Source organism: Suncus etruscus, chromosome 4 (assembly GCF_024139225.1).
Source record: "Suncus etruscus isolate mSunEtr1 chromosome 4, mSunEtr1.pri.cur, whole genome shotgun sequence".
Lineage (NCBI taxonomy): Eukaryota > Metazoa > Chordata > Mammalia > Eulipotyphla > Soricidae > Suncus > Suncus etruscus.
The window spans coordinates 78,065,380-78,081,818 of NC_064851.1; the positions used below are offsets into that span (position 1 = coordinate 78,065,380).

Sequence of the window (16,439 nt, forward strand, 5' to 3'; positions counted from 1 at the left end):
ATACAAAGGCCACCCACAGAATGGAAGAAAGTATTCACCCAATACCCATCAGATCAGGAGCTAATATCTAAGATATACAAGGTACTGATAGAACTTAACAAGAAATAAACATCTAACCTTATCAAAAAATGGAGAGAAGAAATAAACAGACACTTTCTTAAACAATACAAATGGCCAAAAGGCAAATAAAATTCCTTAATATAACTAATCATCAGGGAGATGCAAATTAAAACAACAATAAAGTACTATTTCATGGCACAGAGACTGGCACACACCACAAAGAACAAGAACAATCAGTACTGGTAGGGATGAGGGGAGAAAGGAACTCTAATTCACTGCTAGTGGGAATGTCATCTCGTTCAGCCTTTATAGCAAACAATATGGAGATTCCTCAAAAAACTGGACATTGATCTCCCATATGATCCAGCAATACCCCTCCTAGGGATATACCCCATGAACAAAAATAAACAATACAAAAATTCCTTCTGTACACCTCTATGCATTACAGTGCTATTTGCAATAGCTAGAATATGGAAAAAACCCAGATGCCTGACAACAGATGAGTGGCTAAAGAAACTGTGTTACATATACACAGTAGAATACTATGCAGCCATCAGGAAAACTGAAGTCATGAAATTTTCCAATACATGGGTGGACATGGAAACTATTATGCTGAGTGAAATACCATACTTGCTGGCATATAAGATGACTGAGTGTATAAGACGACCCCCTAATTTTGTAGTTAAAACATAGGTTTAGGCCTATATTCGCTGTATCAGACGGAACCTTCCTGTGCTGCATGTGTTCCTGTGCTCATGTACCACAGTGAGCCAATCACAACAAGCAAAGGTTCAAAGGTTCTACTGTCATAGACTTCCTCTCTAACTCTGGCCAATCTGAGCAGGCTTTTTACAGTGTAGATTCGGGTACAGAACATTGTCTAATTTGCATGCATAAAAAGCCTGCTTGGATTGGCTGAGTTAGAGAGGCAGTCCGAGAAGCCTTGCAGTGATTGGTGCAGGATCGAGCTGGAAAATTAGTTTTGTGGCAATATTCAGACAATTTTTGTTTAGCGGCATATTGAAACATTTTTCGGGATATACTCGGCATATAAGACTACCCCCGATTTTCGGTTGACTTTTGTTGTTTCAAAAGTCATCTTATATGCCGGAAAATATGGTAAGTCAGAGACACACACAGAATAGTCTCACTCATCTATGGGATTTAAGAAAAATAAAAGACGTTATTGTAATAATATCCAGAGACAATAGAGATGAGGGGTGGAAGGACCAGTCTTTGATATGAAGCTTACCACTATGAGTGGTAAGTTCAGTTAGAGAAATAAGTATACTAACAACTATTATAACAATAGTAGTGAATGAGAGAAATAGAATGCCTGTCTCGAATACAGGCAGGAGGTCAGGGAGGATGGAGATGAGGGACATTGATGGTGGGTAGGTTGGTGAAGGGGTGTGTTCTTTTTATATAAGTGAAACCCAACTACAAACATGTTTGTATTCACGGTGCTTAAATAAAGCATATCTTAATATGCTTAATATTAACAACATTATTATTAATATAATGATATGTTAATAATTTATTAATAATATTAATACTAATAAATATATTATTTTAAAACGAATTGATTACATTTTTTTTAAAGTAAATTATTTTTTTTTAAATTTATTTAAACACCTTAATTACATACATGATTGTGTTTGGGTTTCAGTCATGTAAAGAACACCACCCATCACCAGTGCAACATTCCCATCACCAATGTCCCAAGTCTCCCTTCGCCCCACCCGACCCCCGCCTGTACTCTAGACAGGCTCTCCATTTTCCTCATACATTCTCATTATTAGGACAGTTCAAAATGTAGTTATTTCCCTAACTAAACTCATCACTCTTTGTGGTGAGCTTCCTGAGGTGAGCTGGAACTTCCAGCTCTTTTCTCTTTTGTGTCTGAAAATTATTATTACAAGGGTGTCTTTCATTTTTCTTAAAACCCATAGATGAGTGAGACCATTCTGCGTTTTTCTCTCTCTCTCTGACTTATTTCACTCAGCATAATAGATTCCATGTACATCCATGTATAGGAAAATTTCATGACTTCATCTCTCCTGACAGCTGCATAATATTCCATTGTGTATATGTACCACAGTTTCTTTAGCCATTCGTCTGTTGAAGGGCATCTTGGTTGTTTCCAGAGTCTTGCTATGGTAAATAGAGCTGCAATGAATATAGGTGTAAGGAAGGGGTTTTTGTATTGTATTTTTGTGTTCCTAGGGTATATTCCTAGGAGTGGTATAGCTGGATCGTATGGGAGCTCGATTTCCAGTTTTTGGAGGAATCTCCATATCGCTTTCCATAAAGGTTGAACTAGACAGCATTCCCACCAGCAGTGGATAAGAGTTCCTTTCTCTCCACATCCCCGCCAACACTGTTTATTCTCATTCTTTGTGATGTGTGCCATTCTCTGGGGTGTGAGGTGGTATCTCATCGTTGTTTTGATTTGCATCTCCCTGATGATTAGTGATGTGGAACATTTTTTCATGTGTCTTTTGGCCATGCGTATTTCTTCTTTGTCAAAGTGTCTGTTCATTTCTTCTCCCCATTTTTTGATGGGGTTAGATGTTTTTTTCTTGTAAAGTTCTGTCAGTGCCTTGTATATTTTGGAGATTAGCCCCTTATCTGATGGGTATTGGGTGAATAGTTTCTCCCACTCAGTGGGTGGCTCTTGTATCCTGGGCACTATTTCCTTTGAGGTGCAGAAGCTTCTCAGCTTAATATATTCCCATCTGTTAATCTCTGCTTTCACTTGCTTGGAGAGTGCAGTTTCCTCCTTGAAGATGCCTGTAATGTCCTGGAGTGTTTTGCCTATGTGCTGTTCTATATATCTTATGGTTTTGGGGCTGATATCGAGGTCTTTAATCCATTTGGATTTTACCTTTGTACATGATGTTAGCTGGGGGTCTAAGTTTAATTTTTTGCAAGTGGCTATCCAATTGTGCCAACACCACTTGTTGAAGAGGCTTTCCCTGCTCCATTTAGGATTTCCTGCTCCTTTATCAAAAATTAGGTGGTTGTATCTCTGGGGAACATTTTCTGAGTATTCAAGCCTATTCCACTGATCTGAGGACCTATCCTTATTCCAATACCATGCTGTTTTGATAACTGTTGCTTTGTAGTACAGTTTAAAGTTGGGGAAAGTAATTCCTCCCATATTCTTTTTCCCAATGATTGCTTTAGCTATTCGAGGGTGTTTATTGTTCCAAATGAATTTCAAAAGTGTCTGATCCACTTCTTTGAAGAATGTCATGGGTATCTTTAGAGGGATGGCATTAAATCTGTATAATGCCTTGGGGAGTATTGACATTTTGATGATGTTAATCCTGCCAATCCATGAGCAGGGTATGCGTTTCCATTTCCGCGTGTCCTCTCTTATTTCTTGGAGCAGAGTTTTATAGTTTTCTTTGTATAGGTCCTTCACATATTTAGTCAAGTGATTCCAAGATACTTGAGTTTGTGTGGCACTATTGTGAATGGGGTTGTTTTCTTAATGTCCATTTCATCCTTATTACTATTGGTATATAGAAAGGCCATTGATTTTTGTGTGTTAATTTTGTAGCCTGCCACCTTGCTATATGAGTCTATTGTTTCTAGAAGCTTTTTGATAGAGTCTTTAGGGTTTTCTAAGTAGAGTATCATGTCATCTGCAAACAGTGAGAGCTTGACTTCTTCCTTTCCTATCTGGATTCCCTTGATATCCTTTTCTTGCCTAATCGCTATAGCAAGTACTTCCAGTGCTATGTTGAATAGGAGTGGTGAGAGAGGACAGCCTTGTCTTGTGCCAGAATTTAGAGGGAAGGCTTTCAGTTTTTCTCCATTGAGGATAATATTTGCCACTGGCTTGTGGTAGATGGCCTTCACTATATTGAGAAAGGTTCCCTCCATTCCCATCTTGCTGAGAGTTTTGATCAAGAATGGGTGTTGGACCTTATCAAATGCTTTCTCTGCATCTATTGATATGATCATGTGAATTTTATTTTTCTTGTTATTGATGTTGTGTATTATGTTGATAGATTTACGGATGTTAAACCAGCCTTGCATTCCTGGGATGAAACCTACTTGATCGTAGTGGATGATCTTCTTAACGAGGCATTGAATCCTATTTGCCAGGATTTTGTTGAGGATCTTTGCATCTGCATTCATCAGTGATATTGGTCTGTAATTTTCTTTTTTTGTAGCGTCTCTGTCTGGTTTAGGTATCAAGGTGATGTTGGCTTCATAAAAGCTATTTGGAAGTGTTTCTGTTTGTTCAATTTCATGAAAGAGTCTTGCCAAGATTGGCAGTAGTTCCTCTTGGAAAGTTTGATAGAATTCATTAGTGAATCCATCTGGACCTGGGCTTTTGTTTTTCGGCAGACATTTGATTACTGTTTTAATTTCATCAATGGTGATGGGGGTGTTTAGATATGCTACATCCTCTTCCTTCAACCGTGGAAGATTATAAGAGTCCAAGAATTTATCCATTTCTTCCAGGTTCTCATTTTTAGTGGCGTAGAGTTTTTCAAAGTAGTTTCTGATTACCCTTTGAATCTCTGTCATATCAGTAGTGATCTCTCCTTTTTCATTCCTGATACGAGTTATCAAGTTTCTCTCTCTCTCTTTCTTTGTTAGTTTTGCCAGTGGTCTATCAATCTTGTTTATTTTTTCAAAGAACCAACTTCTGCTTTCGTTGATCTTTCGGATTGTTTTTTGAGTTTCCACTTCGTTGATTTCTGCTCTCAGCTTTGTTATTTCCTTCTGTCTTCCTATTCTTGGGTCCTTTTGTTGAGCATTTTCTAGTTCTATTAGCTGTGTCATTAAGCTACTCAGGTAAGCTCCTTCTTCCTTCCTGAATTGATTACATTTTATTAAAATTTTTAATTAAAAAAATCAGGATGACCTGAGCAGTATTTATATTAGGAACACACAAATGCACACACAAAACTCACTACCTTATTATTAGGAAAATCAAAATAAACATGGCAATAAACTTACTTCACACTTATAGGGATATTTCAGGGTGGTCAGAGCTTTGGTGGAGAGTGTGCAGAGAACATGTAACCCATGCATTTTGTTGGTAGAATTACATATGTTGCCCAACCTCTCTGGGAAAATGTATGGAGAGTTGTTAAACTTAGAACTACCATATTATCCAGCAATTCTGTTCCTAGGTCTATATCCAAAGGATACTAAAAACATTAATTCAAAAAGATATTTTTTACTGCAGTGCTATTTACAATAGCCAAGATTTGGAAACAACCACTCACGTTCCCCAAAGAGAAATGAATAGATTAAAATGTTTATTTGGGGCCAGAGAAAATAAAAGTGGGAGGGCCATTTGTCTTTCTTGAGGCTGACCAGGGTTTGCTTGTAGCTGACCTAAGTTTGATCCCTAGAACCTTATATATTGCTTGGAGGCCCATCCAGAAATGACTCCTAAATACAGAATCAGGTGTAAACTGAGCATAGCTGGGCGTTGGCTACTCCAAACCTACACCGCCTACCCAAGAAGTAATGGGATAGTTTTCAGCCCATTAGTATGTACTACAACTGGGGATTTGAGGGACAAAGTAATTGTATTGTACAGGGGTTCAGTTTTGTTTCTATTAATGTTCTTTGGCTGAAAGTTCAAGGCTGGGATATCATCGATGGGACTACCGAGAATTCTGTTTATGGGTGATTGGGCTTCCACTGTAACTTTACCCTGTCCTCTTTCTTTGCATCTTTGTTGTCATAATTAAAATAAAAAAAATAAAAAAAAAACAAAAACAAAATCTGGGCCCGGCAAGGTGGCGCTAGAGGTAAGGTGTCTGCCTTGCAAGCACTAGCCAAGGAAGGACCTAGGTTTGATCCCCAGGCGTCCCATATGGTCCCTCCAAGCTAGGGGCAATTTCTGAGTGCTTAGCCAGGAGTAACCCCTGAGCATCAAACGGGTGTGGCCCAAAAAACTAAAACCAACCAAACAAACAAAAAACAAAACCCAAAAAAACAGAAAAACAAAATTCTTACATTTTGCTAAAATATAGATAGAACTGGTGGAGGTTATACTAAGTGAAAAAAGTTGGAAGAAAGACAAATACTGAATGATCTCAGTTATGTAGTATATAAAGAAACTAAAGCAAGGGAACAGTGTCTAATGAAAACAAATTTTTATTTCCTACCCATACGAGGTTACTCTATGTGTGTGTGGACAGGATATTTGTGCAGTCCGTCCTAGGCAAGTGCTGGCAAAGCAGACACCTTACCTCTAGCGCCACTGCGCCGGCCCCATGGAGTGGAAGATTTGAGAAGATGGTAGGGAGGGTTTCTTATGCACCATGGTAGATAAATATTGGCTCTTGGTGGTGGTGTATGGCAATAACATTGCATCCTTAAAACAGTTTCATCTTGTAAACCCTGTTACCACAATAAAAGTAAATAAAAAATCATTTGGGAAAGTAGTCCAGTGGTAGAGTGCTTATCTTGCATGTGTAAGCTGCAGCTTTGATTCTTAGAATCCCAAGAAATAAATTAAAATTTAAAAATGTTATAATAATTATGAAATCTCCATCTCTAGTCTGTTATTTATAGTCAGCATTTATATTAGATGCAAATTGTTATTTTAAAAAATTCCCATATTGTTGCCGGAATGGTGGCACAAGCGATGAAACATCTGCCTTGCAGTGCTAACCTAGGATAGACAACAGTTTAATCCCCCGGTCTCCCATATGGTCCCCCAAGCCAGGAGTGATTTCTGAGTACATAGCCAGAAGTAACCCCTAAGTGTCACCAGGCATGGCCAAAAAAAAAAAAAAAAAATTCCCATATTTCCTAAGGTAGTATTTCCTTAAGCATAAAAATAACCCAGAATAGGGGCCGGGAAGGTGGCGCTACAGGTTAGGTGTCTGCCTTGCAAGCGGATGGACTGCGGTTCGATCCCCCGGTGTCCCATATGGCCCCCCAAGCCAGGGGCGATTTCTGAGTGCATAGCCAGGAGTAACCCCTGAGCGTCAAATGGGTGTGGCCCAAACCCCCCCCAAAAAACCCCAGAATATTTATTTATTTATTTATTTTGATTTTTCGGTCACACACAGTGGTGCTCAGGGGTTACTCCTGGCTCTGTGCTCAGAAGTTGTTCTGGCAGGTATGGGGGACCATATGGGATGCTGGGAATCGAACCATTGTTGATCCTGGGTCAGCTGCTTGCAAGGCAAACGCCCTACCGCTGTGCTATCTCTCTGGCTCTAATTATTTTATTTATATTGGTGTCTCTTATAAGAGAAATTGGAGAATAAATAATCTGTAAATTTTGTTAGTTTGTGAACATAGTTATCAGGAGCCAGAAAGAGGTTCTAATATTAACTAAATGATATATTTCCTAAAGACATTTAATAGAAAGGGGTAATACTAATATTTTATTTTTAGCTAGTGTAACATAAAAATAAATATTCCTTTCTAAAAATGTAATATAGTCTTAAGATTTCCAATGAAAGAGTGTGATTTTATTATTCCAAAGCTAATGAACAATCATTAGAACAATCAGTATATGCTGTTTAATAATAATCTTTTTTTTTTTTAGGTACAGGCAAAACAATGGTGATGGACATGTTTTATGCTTATGTGGAGATGAAGAAGAAAAAAAGGGTTCATTTTCATGGTTTTATGTTAGATGTGCATAAAAGTAAGTTAATGATCTCAAACCAATGAGATTTTAGTATGTTTTGGTTCTTTTGTTTTAATTTAAAACCAGTGATTTCTTAAAATGGAAGTACTACAGAATCATTTTTTCTTATTTTTTAAAATTCCTAATACTTTAAAAAATTAGATTTTTTCTTAAGATTTCATTGGTTTCCTTTGTTTTGTGCTATGTTGAAGTAATAAGTAATAATGTATTCAGAATTCATCCTAAACACAAATTTAATACATTCAGTTAAGAGGCTATTATGTGAAAGACAAAATTTTTCTATTTTTACTAGATTAACAATAAGAAATTAAACCTTACCTGTTAAATTAACTTTTTCTTAATGAGGTCTATTTGTTTATGTTAACTTTAGTATATAGGCATTTATTCAGTTAATACTTGGATATGTTTTATAGCTTTGTCAGTGTCTTTTTTTCCCTTTCATTTTGGCAGTATTTGCACCCAAGCTATACTATAAGAAAAATTTTTTTTCGTTTTTGGGTCACACCCGGCAGCTCTCAGGGCTTACTCCTGGCTCTACACTCAGAAATCTCTCCTGACAGGCTCATGGGACCATATGGGATGCCGGGACTCGAACCGCCATCCTTCTGCGTACAAGGCAAACACCTTAACTCCATGCTATCTCTCTGGCCCCTATACTATAAATTTTACTATAATACATTGTGGTTTTTAATTTTGTTCAAAAATGGGATAGAGTTTGGTCATGTCCCGCAGTCCACAGTAGCTATTGCTGGTTCTGCACTCAGGAGTGACCCTTGGCATTGCTGGGATGGAACCAGGCTTGACTAGAGGGAAGGCAGACTCCTTACATCTTGTATTTTTTCTATCTGCTATTTTCATATGTATTTTTCCCAAAACTTTTTTATCAGTTAATGGCTTTAATGAATTAAGTGAAATTTGCAGTAGCCTATTTGTTTATTGTCAAATCAAAAAGTAATATCCTGATTAGAGGCGGGGGTGAATGACTTCTTACAGCTGATATCCTCAGGACTAAGATCTATCTGTAGTTCATTTAGTCATCCAGTCAGGTCATCTGTACTTTGTTTCTTCCAGTGTAGTTGAAGAATAGAGGTGAGAGACCTTTCAGTGTACTTAAAACTAAAGAGTATAACATGTAGGCAACTAGTTTTGAAGTAGAGTTTTACTAATCAGTTTTGGTCATGTATGGAGCTTTAACTTTTTATATTTATGTTGAAGTTTCATTTAGAGATTTATACAGTGTTTTGGTGTCTAAAATGTGATATAAACTCAAGTAGTTTGTATATTGAACATAAATTATGTCTAATTTTACCCATTTTAGGAATACATCGCCTAAAACAAAATTTACCCAAAAGGAAAGCAGGACTCATGGCTAAAGCTTATGACCCAATAGCTCCCATAGCTGAAGAAATCAGCGAAGAAGCATGTCTTTTATGTTTTGATGAGTTTCAGGTAAGGTGGAAGGTTTTTTTTTTTTAATTCACAGATATAGAATGGCTTATTGAATTAAACACGAATTTTAAGTTTTGTTCGTGATTTTATATTGTTTAATTTATTTATTTGACACATTTTCTCTCATGAGTTTGATTTTACTCTTTCATTCAGCATACCATGATCAACCCAAGGCAAATCTGGTCCATCTCCTTTTTAAAATGTTTGTTTCTTAGGCCATACATGGTAGTCTAAGCTACTCTTGGCTCAGTGCTTAGAGTCATCCTGGTGGTGCTCATGGGACCACATAATATTTAGGGAATCATGCAGTGACAAGATCAAACCCAGGGGCCAGAGATATAGCACAGCGGCATTTGCCTTGCAAGCAGCCAGGACCTGAGGTGGTTGGTTCGAATCCTGGTGTCCCATATGTCCCCTGGTGTCCCCTGTGCCTGCCAGGAGCTATTTCTGAACAGATAGCCAGGAGTAACCCCTGAGCACCGCTGGGTGTGTCCCAAAAAACAAAAAACAAAAAAACAAAACAATACAAAACAAAAAAATGATCAAACCCAGGGGTTCTAGGGCTACAAATCATGAGTCCTAGCCCTTTGAACTCTCTCTCTGACCACTATATCTACTTCCTTCTTACCTTATCCTCCTTTCCTTCTCCCTCACCATTAATGCCAGTAAAACTTTGTATATAGGGTTTTGGGTCACATCCACAATGCTAGGGCTACTCCCAGTCTGGCAGGTTTGGGAACTATATGTGGTGCTGGGAATTGAACCCGGGTCAGCCACTTACAAGGCAAATGCCCAATCAATGTACTTTCTTAAGTCTCAATATTATAATCTTGCTTTTGCATTTCATCTACAATACCAGATTCATCTTGGAGCATACCATTGAATGCAAGAAAACATCAATATCTGCACATATGCAGATTGAGATGGGACAGAGAAAGTAAGAGTAGACTGACCAAAATGTGTCCTCTGCGGTTAGAGGTGATCTGGTTTAGCACTTGGATTTTTTTTCCGTTTTTTTTTTGTTTTGTTTTGTTTTTTGTTTTTTGTTTTTGTTTTTGAGTCATACCCGGCAGTGCTCAGGAGCCACTCCTGCTCTATGCTCAGAAATTGCCCCCGGCAGGCTCAGGGGACCATATGGGATTTGAACCACTGTCCTTCTTCATGTAAGGCAAATACCTTATCTCAATGCTATCTCTCCAGCCCCGATTTCTGTTTTTTGAGAAGTGATTCTGCTATATTGAAACTGGGTAATTGCAAATTCAAATCTCTGCTCATGCTCCTTTTATAAATTAAAAGGGGAAAAATATATTTCAAAATATTGTAACACAACACTGAATTCCAGCATCCACATGATTTTGAATACCGTATAAACTCAAATATAAGCTGGCCCCCTTTATTTTAATCTAAAAACTGGGAAAACTTGGTGACTCGAGTATACACCAAGGTAGAATGCAGCAGCCACTGGTAAATTTCAAAATAAAAATATATATCCCAAACAATTACAATATACTAGAGATTTAAAGGGTAATCAGAGACTACTTTGAGGAACTCTATGCCACGAAACATGAAAACCTGAAGGAAATGGATAAATTCTTGGACTCTTATAATCTTCCACAGTTAAACCAGGATGGCCATGCATATCTAAACAGACACATCACTACTGAAGAAATTAAAGCAGTCATTAAGAGTCTTCCCAAAAACAAAAGCCCAGGCCCAGATGGATTCACTAATGCATTCTTTCAAACCTTTCAAGAGAAACTTCTACCAGTTCTCTTTAGGCTCTTTCATGAAATTGAAGAATAAGGAATACTCCCAAATAGTTTTACGAAGGTAACATCACCTTGACACCAAAACCAGACAGAGATGCTGCAAAAAAAAAGAAAACTACAGATCAATATCCCTGATGAACACAGATGCAAAGATCCTCATCAAAATTCTGGCAAACGGGATCCAATGTCTCATCAAGAAGGTCATTCACCATGACCAAGTAGGTTTCACTCCAGGAATGCAAGGAAATCAATCAACATAATATACTATATCAACAAAAATAAAAATAAAAACCATATGATCATATCATTGGATGCAGAGAAAGCATTTTATAAGGTCCAATACCCAATCTTGATGAAAACTCTCATCAAGATGGGAATAGAAGGAACTTTTCTCAATATAGTAGAGGCAATCTACCACAAGTCATAGGCAAATATTATTCTCAATGGAGATAAACTAAAATCCTTTTCTCTAAAATCTGGTACAAGACAAGGATGCCCTCTCTCATCACTCCTATTTAACATAATGCTGAAGTTCTTGCCATAGCGATTAGGCAAGAAAAAGGTATCAAGGGCATCCAGATAGGAAAGGAAGAATTCAAGCTCTCACTGTTTGATATGATACTGTATTTAGAAAACCCTTAAGACTCTACCAAAAAACTTCTAGAAACAATAGACTCATATAGCAAAGTGGCAGGCTACAAAATTAACACACAAAAATCAATGGCCTCTTATACATCAATAATGATAGAGGAAAAATGGATATCAAAAAATCAATCCTATTTACATTAGTGCCAAAAAAATTTAAATATATTGGAGTCAACTTAATAAAAGATGTGAAGGACTTATACAAATAAAACTACAAAACCCTGCTTCAAGAAATAAAAGAGGATACACAGAAATGGAGGCATATATTGTGCTAATGGATTGAGAGGATTAATATCATTAAAATGGCAGTACTCCCCAAGGCGTTGTACAGATTTAATGTAATCCCTCTATGGATACCCATAACATTCTTCAAAGAAGTGGATCAAACAGTTCTGAAATTCATCTGGAACATCTGGAACATCCAAGAATAGCTAGAGCAACCCTTGGGAAAAGGAATATGGGAAGCATATTATTACTGTTATTAGTATATATAGGAAATTTGATTTTTATTATATCATTACATTTTTAAAAAATAATTTCTTTATTTAAGCACACTGGTTACACAGTGGTTTGTAATTGGATTACAGCCATAAAATGCACACCCCTTCATCAGTACAACTTTCCCACCATCATTGTTTCCCCATTTCCTACCTCCCCTACCTCCTTCCTGTCTTCAAGACAGGCATTGTATTTCTTTATCATTGTCATGTAGCTGTTAGTGTAGTTATTTCTCTAATTGCACTTACACTCTTGTTATTGTTATCATGGGCTGTTCCTTCCAGCCCTCATCTCTATTGTCTCTGTCTTTTATTTTTTTAAATTTCATGTATGAGTGAGATTATTCTGTGCTTATCTCTCTCCCCCTGACATATTTCACTCAACATAATGGTCTCCAAATCCATGCATGTATAATAAATTTCACAATTTCATTTTTTCTAACAGCTGCATAGTATTCTATTGTTTAGATATACCACAGTTTCTTTAGTCACTCATCTGTTGTTAGGAATCTGGGTTGTTTTCGGGTTCTAGCTATTGTAAATAGTGCTGCTATGAACATAGGAGTGTAGAGGGTATTTTTGTATAGTGTTTTTGTGGTCCTAGGGTATATTCCTAGGAGTGATATTGCTGGGTCATATGGGAGCTCAATGTTCAGTTTTTGTTAAGGAATATCCGTACTGTTTTTCAGAAAGATTGGATTAGGGCTGGAGAGATAGCACAGTGGTAGGATGTTTGCCTTGCACTCAGCCAACCTGGGACAGACTCAGGTTCAATTCCTGGCATTCCATCTGGTCTTCTGAAACTGCCAGGAGTAATTTCTGAGTGCAGAGCCAGGAGTAACCCCTGAGTGCCACTGGGTGTGCCCCCCCACCCAAGAAAAAGGTTGGACTAGACTGCATTCCCACCAGCAATGAATGAAAGTACCTCTCTCCCTACATCCTCGCCAGCCGTGGTTGTTTTTTGTTCTTTGTGATGAGTGCCAGTCTCTGTGGCATGAGATGATATCTCATTGTTGTTTTATTTGCATCTCCCTCATGATTAGTGATGTTGGGCATTTTTTTCATGTGCTTTTTGGTCATCTATTTCTTCTTTGAGGAATGTCTGTTCATTTCTTCTCCCCATTTTTTTGATGGGGTTAGATTTTTTTTTCTTGTTAAGTTCTGTCAGTACCTTGTATATCTTAGATATTAGCCCCTTATCTGATGGGTGTTGTGTGAATAGTTTGTCTCATTCTATGGGACATCTTTTTACCCTAGTCATTGTTTCCTTTGAATTGCAGAAGTTTTGTAGTTTAATCTAATCCCATGTGTTTATCTCTGCTTCCACATGTTTGGACAGTAGCATTTTCTCCTTAAAGATGCCTTTAGTTTTATTAATTAATTAATTAATTAATTAATTAATTTTTGGGTTTTGGGCCACACCCGGCTGTGCTCAAGGGTTACTCCTGGCTGTCTGCTCAGAAATAGCTCCTGGCAGGCACAGGGGACCATATGGGACACCGGGATTCGAACCAATCACCTTTGGTGCTGGATCGGCTACTTGCAAGGCAAATGCCGCTGTGCTATCTCTCCGAGCCCAATGCCTTTAGTTTTAATGTCATGGAGTGTTTTGCCTATGTTTTCATCTATATACCTTATAGTTTCAGGTCTGATATTTAATCCATTTGAATTTGTTCTTTTTTTTTTTTTTTGGTTTTGGGGCCACACCCATTTGACACTCAGGGGTGACTCCTGGCTATGTGCTCAGAAATTGCCCCTGGCTTAGGGGGACCATATGGGATGCTGGGGGATCAAACCGTGGTCCATCCTACGCTAGCGCTTGCAAGGCAGATACCTTACCTCTAGCGCCACCTTCCCGGCCCCTGAATTTGTTCTTCTTTTTTTAAATTATCTTTATTTAAACACCGTGATTACAAATATAATTATAGTTGTATGATTACAGTCATGTAAAGAACACCCCCCTTCACCAGTGCAGGATTCCCACCACCAATTTTCCAGATCTACCTACTCCCCACCCCACCCACACCTGTACTCAAGGCTTCCTTTTTCTCTCATTCATTCACATTGTTATGATAGTTTTCAGTGTAGTTATTTCTCTAACTGCACTTATCACTCTATGTGGTGAGCTTCATGTCATTAGCTGCACCTACATGGGAGGATGGGGGGAAGTAAGGGTTGGGACTGAGGCAGTAAAATATTAGAAATGAGCTTTGTAGGGCAGTATCAAGGTCCCAATACAAGATGGATATTATGGATATATAGAATATATGCACACAATACTATCAATATGAAAACAAAGAGAAAAAATTTCCACTGACTGTCCCAACATAAACCAGTGCTAGAACAGCCTGCCCTCCTCCCAGAGCGCATTCCCATTAGTGTAGGGAGAGATAGTTAGGGGGAAAGCCTGTTGACCCCTATAGAGTCCACCTAGACCGGTGCCCAGGGAAAGACTGAAGTCCAGGGGAGAAAAACCCTATACCTGGCAAGAGCTGGTCTCCAGAATCAAGGACGAAATCGGAAGCCAGATGTCTGCCCGCCCTCCTCCCCATGCACCTCCCCCCTGGAGTACGGAAGGAGGGGGGAACCTGAGGACCACTAAGAGTCCTCCTGAACCCACTTCTGGCCATCTGAGCTGGCACCCAGGGAAGGCCTGGAGTCAGGGGAAAAAGACAAGGACGGCTGGGGGCCTGCTAAGCCTCCCAGTACTCCCCAGGCTAGGGAGAAAAGCTCTGGTATGGGGCCTCCCCAAACCCCATACCTGGCAAGAGCTGGTCTCCAGAATCAGAGGAAATCGGAAGCCAGATGTCTGCCTGCCCTCCTCCCCATGTTCCTCCCCCGTGGAGTACGGAGGGAGGGGGGAACCTGAGGACCACTAAGAGTCCACCTGAACCCATTTCTGGCCATCTGAGCTGGCACCCAGGGAAGGCCTGGAGTCAGGGGAAAAAGACAAGGATGGCTGGGGGCCTGCCAAGCCTCCCAGTACTCCTCAGGCTAGGAATAAGGGCCCCGGTAAGCTCAGTTTTTCTGATCTGTTAGTTCAGTGTGAAAATTTCTAATTTCAGTTGACAAATCTTCTTGATGCTTAATTTTGCTCCAGTCAAGTCTATTGATGCTTTTTTTGAGCTCCCTGAACATTTTCCATAATTCTACTCTGAACTTCTTGAGAGGATACCTATTTGTTTCCTATTTTTTAGATGATTAGAGGTGCCATCTTGATTTCTGTAAATATGGGGGTGTACTGCAAAGTTACTCCATTGGCAAGGCTATAGATTGCTTCTTAAAATGTGCAGAAATGGAATTCAGGGGTTACAAGATAAGTGCGGCCATAGTCCTTGGCGTGTAGGCAGGCTCAGCAGAGAAAAGGCAGAGAGCAAGGCCGCTGTGGTTTATAAGTCTCTGGGTACCAAATCATGGCAGGAATTGGCCCCACATGCGTTGGGTGGGGACATCTTATCGGGTGTGGGTCCTGAAGAGGTTATAGTCCTTGGCGTGTAGGCAGGCTCAGCAGAGAAAAGCCTGAATTTGTTCTTTATGCATGGTGTTAGAGGTCTGAGTATGCATTTTTGCATGTGGCTGACCAGTTGTCCCAATATCACTTGTTAATGGCTTTCTTTGCTCCATTTTGCATTTCTTGCCCCTTTATCAAAGATCAATTGATTGTAAGTCTGAGGGTCATTCTCTGAATATTCAAGTCTATTCCATTGGTCTGAGGGTCTCTCTTTATTCCAGTACTATGCTGTTTTAATAATTATTGCTTTGTAGTACAATTTAAAGTTGGGGAAAGTGATGCCTCCCATCTTTTTTTCCCTCAGGGTTGTTATTCTCGGCTGTTTATTGTTCCAGTTGAATTTTAGGAATTTCAGGAGTGTGTGATCCACTTCTTTGAAGATTGTCATGGGTATCCTTAGAGGGATTACATTAAATCTGTACAATGCTTTCTGAACTATTGCCATTCATCAGTCAACCTCTTCAGGGGCTGACTTGCAACATTAATCCTCCAAATATTACTTTTTTTAAACACTGTGGTTCAGATAGTTGCTCATAATACATTTGTTCTGCAATTTCATTCCATGTTCCAACATCAATTCCATCACCAGTATCAACTTCCTTCCATTATGGTCTCTATTCCCATCCACTTGTTATAGGCATGGAATATAATTTAAATTTCTTGTTTACATGGAAGAAGTAATGAAATTATTTTTAATAAGCAAAAGAAAATTAGTCAAAATTAAATTTCGCAACGAAGTCATTGCCTGAAAGTTTACAAAGCTATTTGTTGCTATTTGATATTTCTGTTATTTGTTTTGTTTCTTAATATTAGGTGGCTTCTTTGCTATTTTGCTATTTAATTTTGTGTTACTACTG

General features: G+C 38.7%; 1 protein-coding gene across 1 annotated transcript in view; it reads left to right on the top strand.

Annotated features, from left to right (window-relative positions):
- AFG1L (AFG1 like ATPase) overlaps positions 1-16,439 on the top strand; it is a 249,257-nt gene that overhangs the window by 58,641 nt on the left and 174,177 nt on the right. The window contains exons 4-5 of the mRNA XM_049771195.1: positions 7,607-7,708; positions 9,030-9,160. Of these exons, the coding sequence (XP_049627152.1) occupies positions 7,607-7,708; positions 9,030-9,160 (233 nt within the window). The remainder of the gene's footprint in view (positions 1-7,606; positions 7,709-9,029; positions 9,161-16,439) is intronic.